Source organism: Rhinichthys klamathensis, unplaced genomic scaffold, assembly GCF_029890125.1.
Source record: "Rhinichthys klamathensis goyatoka isolate OS25496 unplaced genomic scaffold, OSU_Roscu_1.1 h1tg000035l_1, whole genome shotgun sequence".
NCBI lineage: Eukaryota > Metazoa > Chordata > Actinopteri > Cypriniformes > Leuciscidae > Rhinichthys > Rhinichthys klamathensis.
In genome coordinates this window covers 3,119,704-3,135,703 of record NW_026606583.1, presented here as the reverse complement: position 1 = coordinate 3,135,703, position 16,000 = coordinate 3,119,704, and the positions used below count along the sequence as shown (strand labels likewise).

The 16,000-nt window shown below is 39.7% G+C and overlaps 1 protein-coding gene across 37 annotated transcripts in view; it reads right to left on the bottom strand.

Moving 5' to 3' along the window:
• Nucleotides 1-16,000, bottom strand: part of ank3b (ankyrin 3b) — a 187,860-nt gene that overhangs the window by 85,930 nt on the left and 85,930 nt on the right. The window contains exon 1 of one of the 37 annotated variants that reach the window (XM_056245892.1): nucleotides 7,988-8,154. The exons of 35 other annotated variants lie outside the window; for them this stretch is intronic. In XM_056245892.1, the coding sequence (XP_056101867.1) occupies nucleotides 7,988-7,990 (3 nt within the window). In that variant the 5' untranslated portion in view covers nucleotides 7,991-8,154. Of the gene's footprint in view, nucleotides 1-7,644; nucleotides 7,934-7,987; nucleotides 8,155-16,000 lie in introns of those variants that run through there. One more of the 37 variants, XM_056245889.1, reaches the window with a different exon arrangement.

The following is a 16,000-nucleotide window of genomic DNA, read 5'->3' as shown; positions in this document are numbered from 1 at the left end:
CTAGCTCCACCAATTGTCCGAATTTGCACTTATGATTTCCATTACACGAGAGTAGATGTTAAAACTTGATGCTAGAAAATCTCACCTGTTTTATTGTTTATAACGTTGCAAGATTTCCATGACACGAGAGTAGATGTTAAAACTTCATGTTGATTTGTACTCGGCTTTCGCCAAGATAAGCAACACTAAGACGTAGCTTTACAGTAAACAATGCTTCACCCATTTGCGCTTCTTTCCATATGGTGGTGTGACTCCCCTTCTGTCCGGCGTTAACGACTGCAGTGTACTTGGCGCGTCAGCACACACGACGGCTGCAACTACAGCGTGGTCTCCCTAGTGGACCAGCACAACAACCGTCTGGATTGAGCCGAGTAGGGGACATCTCTAGGGTCTTCAAGTGGGCACCTACATGTATAATAATAACCTTTGAACCGTAAGGGTCATAATTTCCGTCATGAAAATTTTCCTACCATTTTGAACTTTATATAAAAAAATAATAATAATTCGAACTCATCCTAGATGGTTTGTCCATTTTTTCACCAAAATCTTCAGATTGCTGGCAGTTTTTAAAAGCTTTCAGATAGACCCAACTGTCTTCGAATAACGCGCATAAATGTATATCTCAACGATTTGGTGTATTGAGACGAGAGTTGAATCCGAAATCACCCCCTATACCCTCAAATAAGGACAGCAACCACAGTGGACATAATCGAGTGCACTATCACTCGTTTTCATTCACTCCTTCAAGTGAACTGTATTAGTGGACTAACATAGGGAATAGTGATTGAGGGTTTGGAGGCGATTTCAGATTCAGCCATGGACTGCATTTATATAGCGCTTTCACAGACCCAATGGCCACCAAAGCGCTTTACATTCACCCATTCACACACCGACGGCGGTGTCAGCCATACAAGGCGCCATCCAGCTCGTCGGGAGCAGCCGGGGTTAGGTGTCTTGCTCATGGACACCTCGACACTTGGTCAGGTGGAACCGGGGATTGAATCACCAACCTTTCGGTTCGCAGACAACCTACATGAACCACTGAGCCACTGCCGCCCGCCATGGTCTTGGAACGTTATCACAAGCAAGACCTGAGGCTATTTGCAACATTTTGGCACAGTGCCACCTACTGGTCAGGAGATGTGAAAAAATTGCTCTTTTTGTTTTGAACGAATTGATTTTCCCAAATCGTCCATTTTGGGTGTCAGCCATTTTCAATTTTGTCGTAAAATGCTGTATTTTATGATTGCATTAGCGTATCGTTACAAATATTGGTAGTGTAATCGGCACCATGCCCTGAAGATACTTGAAAAATTTTTCAAAAGCCACCTTATTTAAAAATAAATAAATGCTAAATTAGCTGTTAAATCATTTTGCTTATTTTAATGAAACTGGTCTTGAAACATTCCTTGAGTTATACCGAGAACAATCATACCAAATATGCCATATTTGGTTGAAATGACTGCCCTTCTAATCTCCTTCTAGACCATTGGTACCATTTTCACCAAATTTTCTCAGATCATATTCAGACTATGTTATTAAACCATTTTTGGCCAAAAAGACCAGTTTTCGAACAACACATCAACGAAATTCATGCCATGATGCCAAGCTGATTCTGAGGCTGTAACTCCTCAAAGCTTTGGCATATTGATACCAAACTTTGTATGTGTCCTTTTCCCCTCACACTGCTAAAGTCATAAGCAATTCAATTCTCCTTTATGATTTTCTCACGTTTTGCCTAATCTAAAAATGTCTTTAATTACTTACTTGCAGTTGTTGTAATGCTCCCATAATGCTTGCACAACTTATCATGCCTTTTTTGAGCTTGGCCTCATTAATTGCTGCTTGCAGCTATATTTTTTTATTTGGCAATTAAAAGTGTATCATTACATTAGTTTGATAATGCCTCCTTGTGCACCATAAGAGCACCTTGTAAGCAAGTGTTCAGACTTCATCCAGTCCTACTCGACCCACACGAGCGAGATGTCGGCGTCTGCGGCATGGGAGGCGGGCGCAATAACAAGAAGTCTCTACCGTCAGTTGCTAGTGCGCCTCTTGACGCCAGGGGAGTGAGGTTTACACGCACAGCTCTTATTAGCTTGCCTCCATTACACTGACTCTGTGGTTGACAGACAGCTCAGATCATCAGATTGAGGAAATGTCCCGTCCCGCAGCCCAGCGCCAAATTGAAATGGGTTTTACAAGGGCTGATCATCAGCCAGCATTAGCAGAAGCCCAGCACAAGCCTTACAGAAACACACAGGCTAACACACACAATGAAGCCAGTCACAGTCAGTAAGAAGGGCCGATATCGAATCTCTAATGCTAATTTGCCATAGTTATGAATGCAATTTACTGTGCATGTATTTTAACTAGTAAGGTTTGCTAAGTCAAGCAGCACTATTTATTTTGAGTGTCTGTCGTTTCACCGGAAGATTGAGTAATGACATTTTGATTAAGAAATGGTAAAAAAAAAAATGCATTCAGAAATAAATGTAACCATTCCAAGAGGGTCCTCATTGGCACTAAATAGATGAATTTCCATTTCATACCGACTTTTAAAATCTGTGTAATTTAAAACTGTGTGTTTTAATAAATCTGTAATAAAAGTATATGTTGAGATGATAGACTGTGCGATACTGATCCTTAATGAATTATGAATAATATAAGTGTTAATAATATAACAAATTATCTATTATATAATAACTACTAATAATATTATAATTATCAATAATATAAAACAATATTTTATTATGATATCAGGGTCACCACCATGACATTTTTATTTTATACACAAAAAATATCAATATTAAGTTTAATTCAAATATGTAAAACATATTCATCATAATACATTTATAGACAGACAAAAAAACAAAAAAAAAGAGTGTCACGTCATTGATTCAGGGCCACAAATTTCAATGCTCTTTGATTTGGGCCAGTATGCAACTGCCCAGAATCCCCTGCATCATAAACTAGCAAGAACTCACATTGTCTTCAAGAAAATGTAAAAGTCTTTCATTATTAATGAGAGTCCACACATGTTAAGCAATAACTTCATGCAAAATGTATTGAGAAGATTATATAAAAGTAGCAAATGCTGATGATGATCTTTGAGAACATGCAAAGAGTCAAATGATATTATTTGAAACATGTTTAGATGTCCTTGGATTCATGTATATCAGGATATAGGACAAGTACAAGCCATGATCTGTATCTAGCTCCTACATTATCCATGACAAGCCAAACATGTGGCAAAATTATTGGAGATTATGCAGTTATCCAGTCAGGAATGTTCCATTTGCAGCCAACAGAGTCGGATGAGCACAATGATTGTTTTACACACACGCACGCTGTTGTTTGTCTTTATAATGCGACTTGCCTGCAGGGAGGCGAGTGAGTGCAGTGTTTTAAGCCATAGAGAAAGGCTGTCAATTGACACTGCACACACGCACACACAATCGCAGCATGCTCAGATAACAGCACATGCATGAAGAGAGCTGAGTGTGTGATGTATCTGTCCTCATTTCTGACGCACTTCAGTGTAGAGTGCAGATAGAGCAGGACTGCAGAATGAAACGGCGTCCTGTGTCACGCTTCATGATGATAAAGCGTTAGCACCTGCAAAACTCATCAAGCATGGAGCATGAAAATAAAGGTGTAGGTGTTCACATCCCTCGATGCAAACATAATCAGACCATCTTCTTTAACTGTATTTATTACTATTTTAAATATATATATATATATATATACACACAGTATCTCACAAAAGTGAGTACACCCCTCACATATCAGCAAACATTTTAGTATATCTTCTCAAGCGACAATACTATAGAAATGAAACTTGGATATATTTTAGAGTAGTCAGTGTGCTGCTTGTATATCAGTATATATTAACTGTCCTCTGTAAACAACTCAACATACGGCCATTATTGTCAAAAAAGCTGGCAACAAAAGTGAGTACACCCTAGTGAACATGTCAAAACTGTGCCCAAAGTTTTAATATTTTGTGTGAGCACCATTGTCATCTAGCACTGCCTTAATCCTCCTGGGCATGGAGTTCACCAGAGCTGCACAGGGTGTTGCTGGGACCCTCTTCCACTCCTCCATAATGACATCACGGAGATGCTGGATGTTAGACACATGGTGCTTCTTCTTCTTCCGCTTGAGGACGCCCCACAGGTGCTCAATAGGGTTCAGGTCTGGATACATACTTGGCCACTCCATCGCCTTCACCTTCAGCTTCCTCAGCAAGGCAGTTGTCATCTTGGCGGTGTGTTTGGGGTCGTTATCATGCCGTTCGGCCCAGTTTCTGAAGGGAGGGCATCATGTTCTGCTTCAGAATGTCACAGTACATGTTGGAATCCATGTTTCCCTCAATGAAGCGCAGCTCCCCAGTACCAGCAGCACTCATGCAGCCCCAGACCATGATGCTACCACCACCAAGCTTGACTGTAGGCAAGACACAGTTTTCTTGGTACTCCTCACCAGGGAGTCGCCACACATGCTGGACACTATCTGAGCCAAACAAGTTTATCTTAGTCTCATCGGGCCACAGGACATGGTTCCAGTAATTCATGCTCTTGGACAGGTTGTCTTCAGCAAACTGCTTGCAGGCTTTCTTGTGAGCCAGCTTCAGAAGAGGCTTCCTTCTGGGACGACGGCCATGCAAACCGACTTGTTGCAGTGTGTGGCGTATGGTCTGAGCACTGACAAGCGGACCTTCTGCTTCTGCAACCTCTAAAGCAATGCTGGCAGGACTCATGCGTCTGTTTTTTGAAGCCAGCTTCTGCACCTGACGCACACCACGAGGACTCGACTGGTGGTCAGTATGAGAGAATTGAACTCAAAGCACAAATTTTAACTGCTCTAATACAAGATACACAAATTTGTATGGTCCTGTCAAGCAGACAAAAACATGAGAATGATGAATAGGACATGTGGCTTTGCCTTGTTAAATGACGTACTGCTGTTATTACTTTGGGTGTACTCACTTTTGTTGCCAGCTATTTTGACAATAATGGCTGTATGTTGAGTTATTTTCAGAGGACAGTAAATATATACTGCTATACAAGCAGCGCATTGACTACTCTAAAATATATTTAAATTCCATAGTATTGTCCCTTGAGAAGATAATACTAAACTGTTTGCTGAAATGTGAGGGGTGTACTCACTTTCGTGAGATACTGTATATATATATACAGTATATATATATATATATATATATATTTATTTTTTACTATTTTTCATCAAATAAATGCAGCCTTGATGAGCATTCTTTTTTCTTTTTAAACAACTCATTTCCATTTTTGTGGCTTATAGTATATTTAAAATGTTGACTTAAAAAACATCAAATTCAGAGTGAAACAGTTTATTCAATAAGAGGATAAAATGTAGGGCAGGAATGCTTTTCCTAATGGGAATTGATCGGATCATGAAAAAACGCCTGCAACCATTTTTGAGCCCACTTTTTGGAGGTTAAAGGACAAATTTTCCCTCAGGAATACCTGATGTATCCCAGTGGTTATATTTCCATCAAATATAACATTATTTGGAGGAAAAAAATAAATATTAAGTGCACTTCTAAATCTGGCACAATAAGGAACAATGTTTAGAGAAGACACAACAATTTTGCCGGCTTAACCAGTGACTTGGTAGGCAACTAGTATGAGCAATTTGTGAGGTGTGTGGGTCACTTCATGCAGCTGTCGAGATGCATTGCAATAAGATGTTGTAAAGGCTTTGAGGAACTCCTCTTGTAGGCCAAACCGTGGGAGAGCAGCCCACAAAGTTAGTTCACGCTGACAACTGCAGAACAACAAATCAAATAAACAACTGACAACTGTAAAAGCACTATGCCACAGAATAGTGACAGATCGATGTATTGGCCAGAACAGTACAAAGATCTGACGATATTTGCCAATTTTGAGATTATTTGACTTAGGGAGGGTCAATGACATATTGCCATGATAAAGAAAAATCTTTTTTAAAACACATATTACAAGTGTTTAGAAATGTACTTTTTGTATTTATGTTGATTTCATATGGTTAAGAACAGTTTATATGTAATGACCTTACACCTTGAGTACATGTTGAGTGTACACATCTTTCAAAAAGTTTTCAAATATTTTTTTTTAATTAATTTCATGAATAATTCCTTGATAAATAATTGCATCTTTTGGGAGTTGCACCACATGACGTTTTACAACCTGAACTAGGCCTGCTTTGTCATAAAAAGGTCAAATTATATTTTAAGAGGCATAATGACCTTGACACACAGTCATGAGGTTATGAAGGGGTTTATGATATAATTCCTAATTTTTTCTGCATGTTGGTTGCACCACATGACTGATGTAGCAGAAAAAAAGTTTTTCAAATATTAATAATTAAGTAGTAAAGCAGTTCTGTATAAATATTATATTTTAATTTAAACTATTGTATCTAACAAAAATGAACACTCGCCAAGCAACAAATGTGAGGAAAAAACAGCATTGGCGAATATTTGAAACAGTGTCAATCGCCAGTAACATTTTTATGAATTCTAAGAATGCACTGTCGTGAGAACATGAATATAAACAAACGTGAACGATGCTTTAGGACAGTTCACCAGCGCTGCATCCTCACAAGAGTTTAAGCCATGGCAATTTAAATATTCAAGTGCAAAACGCAAAAGGGAACACAATTTGTTGTGCGAATACTGAATTAATTGCGCTCTCTTTCACATCTTCTTGCACTTGAACAGACAAATTCACAAAAAAAATGTCAAAAATGTCTGTCTCGGCGGGTAAACAAGTAAACATAGTCGGTTATGGCTTAAGTGAATGTAAACAGTAGAGAAAGATGTGTACCAGTATCAGTGTATTGGATCCCTGCATTCGGTGTGACAGCAACCTAATATTTCTACTGCTGTCTGTCATTAATTTTAATCAAACATCAAAGGATGAAGAAAAAAATGATTCATTGCTCTTGACTGAATAACTTTTGTAACTTTAAAAAGGATTAATTTATGTTTCATTTATACAGTGAAGACTATCTGTATTTTACATTTGATTAGTTTATTCAATGTCTCTACCTGAAAACTACTGTTACTAGTCTTTAATAATGTTTTAAATTGATATTAGTTAGGCTATTCGTTTTAGCTGTGGTATCGAAACTGGAATAGAGAATTGTGAATTTTCACTGGTATCAAAAATGTTGGTGTCATAACTACGTGTTTTTGCAAAAACAGTTTCATGGCCGGTAAAAAAAAAATGATGGCTGGTAAATATTCTTAAGTCACCGGCCAATGGCAGGTGTCAAAAGTCAGTCCACAACATGCCACGCCACTTTAATTCCCAGAACCTGATGCACAATCCAATTCACAAAATCAGCCCCTGCACTGAGTGAACTCGACAGTAGAGTTCAGATTTATATCAATCTAAATTACAAGCTTGCATATCTAATTGGATCCCACTGCCTTCCTGTTACACTGTCTGATGAAACCGGAGCCCTTTCAAGCAATGCACCACTACGCTCCAACCTTGCTCCGATAACACCACACCATCAGTGATCAGCTAAACCCCCCTTTGACCATCTTATTCACTAACCCCAAACAAGGTCAAACCTAACAGCTTTCACCTTTTTATGTTGTTTCAAAGTGGAACTTACTGTTTCTACATCTTTTTTGTCCTCCATTGTCATTTTCACCTTGCAGTCTTGAACGATCCTGGTAATTAATGACCTAGAGTTTGGAATCGGTCACTCCGGAGGTGCATTAAAGCTGAAAACACATGTCCTTGTCAACTTTGAGATACTACGGTACTATGTGAAAAGCTATTCGGAACGTCCCGGTCGCAATCCAGCAGCATTACTCTACCCCACACACCACACAAATCCACTTTATCATCAATACGGATGCGGGACATTAGCACCGTTAGCCTACTCCCATTCCCAGCTGTCACCCTCTGCTCCAACCAGCTTCACATACTTGCTCGGATGGGACGGCACTTACCATATTTGTAGGCACTAGTGGTCTCTCTCCTGGCTGAGTGTAATCATGATCTGGTGGACCGAAATAGCAGCGGGCCCCTCCGTGCGGCAGGCCTCCCCGACTGGAATCTGTCCTGCTCGAGTCTTATTGTCATCCTGCTTATCAGCTCTTTTTACGCACCCCCTCCCGTCCCCTCCGCTGCACAAATACCCCGGCACAGGCAGCCAGATTCAGCACAACTCAACCCGCCGCTACTGTTAGGAGCCAGTCAGCCATGCTGGAGTACAGCAGCCCAGCTTAAGGGGGATTTGGGGGCATTTCCCCAGGTATTATGAGCGGTTGCGGTGTTGCCCTGATCCGGGACTCTGCCAATCAGCACCTCGGTGTCTCTGGACTAGACTGGACTAGTTTGCCCCCTGTCTTTTATCTCTCTCTCTCTTGCTCGTGTTTCTCTGGGAGGTTGCAGCAGTCTCTGCCCGCATCAGCAACATTACACCACCAGCACCAGCCAACCCCAGACCCCGTCGCCACACACACACACACACACACACACACACACACATTCCTACAACAGTGCCCTTCCAGTTGCCCATCTCATTAATTAAATCAATGCCACTGACAGTATATCACAGTGGATTGTGAAATAGCCTAATTTATTCCCATTTCAAATTGAAAATGATCAAAGCTGAAGGAACAAGATATTACATTATACAGTATAGATACATAAATTTGAAGACAATGTAACTTAAATGGTTGCACTAGTAATGCACCTGTATGTTTAGAAAATGCAACTTTAGTGACAGAGAGGATATACAGTGGACATCCTTTTGGACGCTTAAAGGGCCCTATCTTGCACCCAGCACAATTGACTTTGTACACCGATGCATGTATCATTCCTATTTTGCTCCCGCGCAAAGCGCGATTTTCCCTCCACAGAAGCACGTCGCTAAACTAGGAAATGAACTTGCGCTCCCTGGGCGGTTCGGCGCAAACAATCCCTTTTGCTATTTTGCTGTTCCATAAAACAATTGCGCCACTGACCAGAAAAAAACTAGTCTAAAGTCAGTGGCGCGTTGCGCGTTGTTCATTATGCTATTTTAAGGGCGCATGCTTGGCTATAATCAATGTAGCGTGTGCACAACGCGCATACACTTTAATTCTCTCATCTAAGCAGCAGTTTTCATTTTTGCAAATCATACATTATTACGATAGATAGATAGATAGATAGATAGATAGATAGATAGATAGATAGATAGATAGATAGATAGATAGATAGATAGATAGATAGATAGATAGACAATTTATTATAAAAGCATACATGTAGCTTACACATTTACCCAAATTATCATACGCCTGTTTAACAGAAGTTAATTTGGGTGGGTTTCTCCATCCCCAATGTCACTTCTCTGTGTTTTACGGCCCTGACGAGAACGTTGCTCTCCTCGGCTGTGAACCGCCGTTATAATAGGAATCCGCTTTAGAACAAGCGCGCCTGCTCTTATGGTGTGTTCACACCGAACGCGAATAGAGCGTCAAATACGCGTCTATCGCGTTTAGTTAGACGCTTGAACATTCGCTCGAGTTCAAATTTTTCAACTTGCGCGGAAGACATTCGCGGCAAACGCGTCGCCCAATTCGCGTCATTCGCAACGCCTGGCGCGAATGATGCGTCTATTCGCGTCTTTGCATTGACTTTGTATGTAATCTACTCGCGCAAATAATTAAATTCGCGTTCGGTGTGAACACACCATAAAAGGGAATGTGAGATGATGCTCTGATTGGTTTATTTCACGTTACGCCCAAACCACACCTATGAATAATGAAGCTACTTCAGACCAACCCCTTTTAGATTTGCGCCTGGCGCAAGAGGCATTTATCCCGCCGGGAAAATAGCAACAGCGCCCAAGACCCGCCCACAAAGTTACTTGCGCTTTGCGCTTGACACTTGTGTTTTAGATCGTTAAAATAGGGCCCAAAATGTGTGAATTTCAATGCATTAGATATCAAACAAAGTTACATCTGCAAACAAATGATGCTATAGCTTTTTTACAACTAGCTTCAATTTTCTGAGACATTTTTCAATCATTCTTAACCAAGTGGTCTTAAGGTCATATATTATGAATGTATTTAGTTTGTTCCCCTCAAGTTCACACAGGTGTCCCAGCAGAACGAGCACATTAAACAAATATTAACAAAGAACATGTTCCACAAGTTTGACAACCAAGATATGTTGAAGCATCGAAAATACATTTTGGTCCAAAAATAACAAAAAATACGACTTTATTCAGCATTGTATTGTCTTCCGGTTCTGTTGACACAGAGGAAGATTTGCATTTTTTTGCCCAGCCATATTTATTTGAACCCGAATACACGGACGCACCAGATACACGTCAGCAGCGTCTTACGTCAGCGTCACTGAACGCGGATCCACAACAGAACCAGAACACAATCCAATGCTGAATAAAGTCGTAGTTTTTGTTATTTTTGGACCAAAATGTATTTTCGATGCTTCAAAACATTCTAACTAACCCACTGATATCACATGGACTACTTTGATGATGTCTTTATTTCCTTTCTGGACAAGGACAGTATACCATGTATACATTTCCAAAGGAGGGACCGAAATCTCTCGGACTAAATCTAAAATATCTTAAACTGTGTTCCGAAGATGAACGGAGGTCTTACGGGCTTGGGACGACATGAGGGTGAGTCATTAATGGCATAATTTTCATTTGTGGGTGAACTAACCCTTTAAATAATCCGAAAAGGCATTTGTGATAAAGAGAGATTTGCTATTATTGGTCAATAGCCCACAAACCAGAGACCAGTATCAAATCATCAAATTGATTATAATCCACTAAATGTCATAGACAGATGCTCATGTTTGTTTACTGAACTCAGACCTCAAAAACATGTGATTATAGTGGGACACAAGTTGAGGATCTATACGTCTCAGTAATGCAGTGTTGCCATAGCAACCCAACCTCACTGCAGAGGGGACACGAGCCCTGAAATAGAGTTTACCTTCACACAAACACACAATACAAGAAGACGTGATCTGACACACCAGCTAACTTATCTATATATTTTAACATTCATTGTTTAACTCTGGAAATGCATGAGCGGTGAACGTGTGCATCAACATAACATTAATCTGCTATTCATTTCTTACTCTCTGCCCCTTTAAAGAAGCACTTCCTGCCAAGACCTCTTCATTTACACTTCTTCCATTTAGACAATCAGTGGACAATGTTTAGAAACAGGGCTTTATCCTTCTGGACAATCAGTAGTCCCCGTCAGTGAGTACACTCTGTCCCCTTCGAATCCACCACTACGAACACCAACACTCAAGTAACTTGTTCACAGCGACCCTTGAGACACAAATGAAAGTGAGCAGGAACTCAAAATCGATCTTGGAGGGAATTAATGAAGAACGAATTGCCCGCTGATAGCTAAATTCATTTGCACAGTCTGCATTTTACTAATTTCTTTTTACTAATCTTTTACTACGTTATTTATTGTCTGTCTACAATAGACAATAAATCTACAAACACACTTGCCAGGAGAACTGCGTCCTTTAAGGGAAAATGTGTTCAGCGTGATGAAAATGGTCAAAATCATTGATCATTTTTACACAATAATTATTACAATCGTTCATGATTGTATGAATTCCCACTTTTTTACGAATTTGGAATGTTTTTAAAAAAATTATGAATTTTCCAAGCCGATCTCATGAGAAAACTTAACTATTTTACGAGTAGTCAAAAAGTAAGCAAGAAGGTCCAGACTGTAAGGACTTATAAATGAGATCGTTCAAATTCATACAAATTAGCAACCAATTTGCTAAAGCGTAAAATAGTTATGAATTGTTATGGGAGTGGGTGGGAATTTCCTTCTTTATTTTCTTATAAGCCTGGAATAAGGTTGAAACAATAAAATAATTACAAAAACAAAAAAAAACATATTTTAAAGAGTGCTGAAAGTAAATTCGCCTTTGGCTAAGCCCCGCCCCTCTTAGTTACTGTTGCTACGTCCGACAAACAAACTTCATCTGGGCTCTGGTATCAACATGGCTTATGCTGTGACAGCTCTTCCTGCTGAAATTTTATCAAACTTTTATAAAACAGCAAATAAAGTGCTTGATAGAAGTAGGCAAAAGGGGCTGCAATATACGTTCGAAGGCTATCACGACATAGCCTACATGTGAAACGCAAGGAACAACAAGGCATCCAAATAGAGGCCAAAAGCATACCGGTCACAGTCAAAAAATGAACCACCGCATATCCTACTAATCGAGTCGGAGGCTGGGACTAACAATATCAAGGAGCAACACTGTTCATGCAAAGCTGGGTAGGTCTCTATTTACTTCTATAATCGTTATTACAAAGCAAACGGACTACGCGAGTAACGTTATAACGTTGTATTTATTAGCGTGTGCTAGACGACACTTGTCAGGATTTGACTTCGGTTTTGGGGAAGGGAAAAAAACGCGCACCCACCCACCCATATATATGTGTGTGTGTGTGTGTGTGTGTGTGTGTTTTTCATTTAGTCTATAACACCTGTCTTAATAGGCCTATGTATGGTAACGTTATAGGGTATTAAGAGCATTTATTTAAAGGCTTATTTGCATATTTTCTGTTCATTTAACATTGCTTGTCTTTACATTTACATTTTATTTTCATTCCACACATTATTTTCATTTCATATTGCTTTTCTTTTACAGTTTTTCTTTTCATTTGCAGTTTTTCTTTTCATTTCACATAACTTTTCTTTACTCTTTTAGTGAGTTATTAAACAAATTTGTTGCAGACTTTAACTGTTTTGGAAGGAGTGTATTTGTGGGCTGGGCCAGAGTGGTTAATTTTACATGAGAGTAGAGCAAACAGTTCTGTGTTGTCCAACGTCATCCTATTCTCTGTAACAATCTTTCGTACCATGCTAAAACACCCTTTCTCGTGCTGACATACATCATTCCTTCCCCGTGTGAGATGCTAAAGTCGCAGTTACAAAACTTACAAAACGCGTGACTGTCCCCCACCCTGCTCCTCTTCAGAAAAGTAAATTCGCTATCCCAATGATCGCGGTATTTAGTACATGAGGGTTTTGGTTTTTTGGCAGGAGTAACGTTACCTTGCTCTGTCATAGCGTCCATCATCCGTCTCTGTTTTTGTTTGTTTTTTGTTTCCCCACCGGTTTCCCCCGCGTTGTCACTCATCATCTGACCTCACACACTAACATCGCGACAACTACCACCTACAGTACCTGTAACGTTAGTTATCGCGAGGCTAGTGACAGAGCTCAGATTGGGAATGTTTTTTGTTTTTTTTACTCCACCCGGGGTATTATTATTTTTCAATAACGCAGGTTAAAATACGGGAGATTTACGGGAAAATCCTAATACGGGAGGACGGCGGGAAAGAAGGGTTAAATACGGGACTTTCCCGGCCAAAACGGGATACTTGACAGGTATGGTTTAACCATTTTTTGATAAAACTAAGACGGTAATAGCCTGCCGAGACCAAAAATAATGAGACGCCTGTGTTAAAGTCAATGGAGCGCTGTGAAAAAGTGTCGGACCTCTGTGGGAGCTCATTCTTGGCTGCGCTGTGATTGGTCAATCTACATTCTAGGGTGTGGCTTAGCCAAAGGCGAATTAGGGCAAAATAAAAAGTTTGGTCACAATTTGGATTAGGGTTCAATTCTCACTAGCTAACTCTTTACTACTACTTTTGCCTCAATAAACTCCTAATTACTGCTTATTAATAATTAGTAAGGTCATTGTTTAGTTCAGGTATTGGGTTGGGTAGGATTAACAGATGTAGAATATGGTCATGCAGAATAAGGCATTAATAAGTGCTTTATAAGTATACTAATAAACAGCCAATTGTTATCCATGCGAATAGGACTTATAGGACTTAAAAGTGCCTTAAAAGTTGAAACACAACATGGCCACAAAATCTGTGCTGATTGCAGTTTTGCATACAACACCTGGTTCACAGAAATACACTGAGACAATGTCTGAAAGACACCAAGTGGTAAAATTATCTCATCAGTAACTGCCATGGTGATCATTGGAAAATGATGCAGAACAATAACACTGCTTATGTTATGCATTTGGTTTTTGAGTTAGGCTAGTTTTGTGCTGAAATAGAGCGGACAACAATGGTGCCATATAGTGAATTCACCCCTTATGTTGTCTTCCTGTGTTACAGGCTCAAGAGATTTTCTGTGTAGGACTATGTTAGATAGGATGACAGCAAGGTGTTGACCTCTCCAGGTCAAATCAATCAATACTGACATATCTCTTGTGTTGCTGTTAAAGTCGGCATGAATTAGAAGTTGAGATAGTCTTTTCTTCTCTATTGTGACATATTCAATTTAAACGGCCTCTTGAAGATAAAAAAATGTAGGGTGGGACTTGTTTTTGTCCATTGGGAATGGATTAGATGGTTGTGGTTTGCTATTGGTGGATCTCATGTGAGTGACAGGTTGTCCCGCCCTCACGCCAGTAAACAAGTCATCAGAGAAGAGATGTCGCTGCAAGAGGGAGGGGAAGTTATTTTGTTTCAAGATAACGAGAGAATATGAATTGAAAAAATAACGATGTGCACAGATAAATCATTTATAATAAATACTGCAATGCGGAATGCAAATAAGAATAGTCGATTTTAATTTCATGGTGACTTTAAGGGACATCGTATGTATCACAGTCCCTTTGCGTCCACCCACCAAACTACCAAAAAGGTGCCTTGAGTTTGCTGAAAATTACATATTAATCACGTCTTATACATCTTTTTTCAAAATAATTGCCATCTGCAAACAAATGAATCTTTTCTCAGAACCAAGTTCACTTTTATTCAAAATAACACTGGTATATTTTATGTTTTTTCACACACAGACACACACACACACACACACACACACGAACACACACACACAAACACGAACACACACACACACACAGACACACACACACACACACACACACACACACACACACACACACACACACACACACACACACACACACACACACACACACACACACACACACACACACACACACACACACACACACACACACACACACACAAACACACACACACACACACACACACACACACACAGCATCTGTGGGGCAGTCCAGCTGCGTCTGTTGCTCTGTGCTCCTGTGTGAACTTGTAGATCTGTCCAACACATGATTCTGATGTGGTCTCACACACAGTGTACATCTGGACTAAAGCTCTGACAGATCTCCAGAGAACCGCACAACCGTACAAACACACACACACACCCAGAAGACCACTGTTTACCACACTGCCAAGAGTCCGAGAATGAGTCTGAACATTACTCAACTAAATACAATGATGAAGAGAATTTTTGATTCACTATCTACAGAAAACTGTTCATAACTATACAGGAAATTCTATATAAATATCTACAGAAAATAGTTCTAGAAATTAGTTTGTGTTTGTGTTTTATTATTAGAAAATATTGTATTAAATATTCAAAAAGTAATATTGTTGTCTTCCTATATTGTCTTCCTTAACTTTGGTCATTCATCCTGTTTTCCGTCCCATGTGCCTTTTTGTAGTCAGTTTGTAGTTTTCCCCCTTGATTGTCTTCCCCAGGTGTGTCTTGTTACCTTGTTAAGCTTGCTACCCCTTGTGTATCTTGTTGTGTCTCTTTTTGCTTTGTCAGTTTTTGTTTGTTAATTTATTAAAAACCCTGCACTTAGATTCTGCTCCCGCTTATTACACAAAGAGCATAACTAGCCAATACAATACTAACTGTAAATTTGTATCATCATGACTTTTTAAGATTGTATTCATTTCCATCAATTTTGAAGGCCTGGAAATCATCTTACAAATAATTTCCTATCCCTTCACAACAGTATACATATTTGTTGTTAAACCAACTTTTTGTAGAGAGAAGAGAGAGAGAGAGAGAGAGAGAGAGAGGAGAGAGAGAGAGAGAGAGAGAGAGAGAGAGAGAGAGAGAGAGAGAGAGAGAGAGAGAGAGAAGAGAGAG